The sequence below is a fragment of the Penaeus monodon genome, chromosome 34 (genome assembly GCF_015228065.2).
Source record: "Penaeus monodon isolate SGIC_2016 chromosome 34, NSTDA_Pmon_1, whole genome shotgun sequence".
Classification (NCBI taxonomy): Eukaryota; Metazoa; Arthropoda; class Malacostraca; order Decapoda; family Penaeidae; genus Penaeus; species Penaeus monodon.
In genome coordinates this window covers 27,038,403-27,038,687 of record NC_051419.1, presented here as the reverse complement: position 1 = coordinate 27,038,687, position 285 = coordinate 27,038,403, and the positions used below count along the sequence as shown (strand labels likewise).

The 285-nt window shown below is 39.6% G+C and overlaps 1 protein-coding gene across 1 annotated transcript in view; it reads left to right on the top strand.

Annotated features, from left to right (window-relative positions):
- The first annotated feature begins 72 nt into the window (after nt 1-72).
- Nucleotides 73-285, top strand: part of LOC119594868 (fibril-forming collagen alpha chain-like) — a 7,662-nt gene continuing 7,449 nt past the window's right edge. The window contains exon 1 of the mRNA XM_037943947.1: nt 73-111. Within this exon, the coding sequence (XP_037799875.1) occupies nt 73-111 (39 nt within the window). The remainder of the gene's footprint in view (nt 112-285) is intronic.

Sequence of the window (285 nt, the reverse complement as noted above, 5' to 3'; positions counted from 1 at the left end):
ATGTACATATGTATGTGTCGGAGGAATTATGAAGGAAAAGGATCTTGAGACATGTGTTAAGAAGGAGAACGGATGATTCCACAGGAGGGTGAAATGAAAGAAGTGAACCAGGTAAGAAAGGTGGTAGAGGAGAGGAGAGGCTAAGCGACCCAGAGAAACAAGATGTGAAAGAAAATACTGAATCTTTAAAAGTATTATGCAACGGGAGATGCTATAAACAACAGCTGGCAAGTTTTTCCTTATTCACTCTCACAAATAGACTGAATATTGTACATTCAGGCCTCA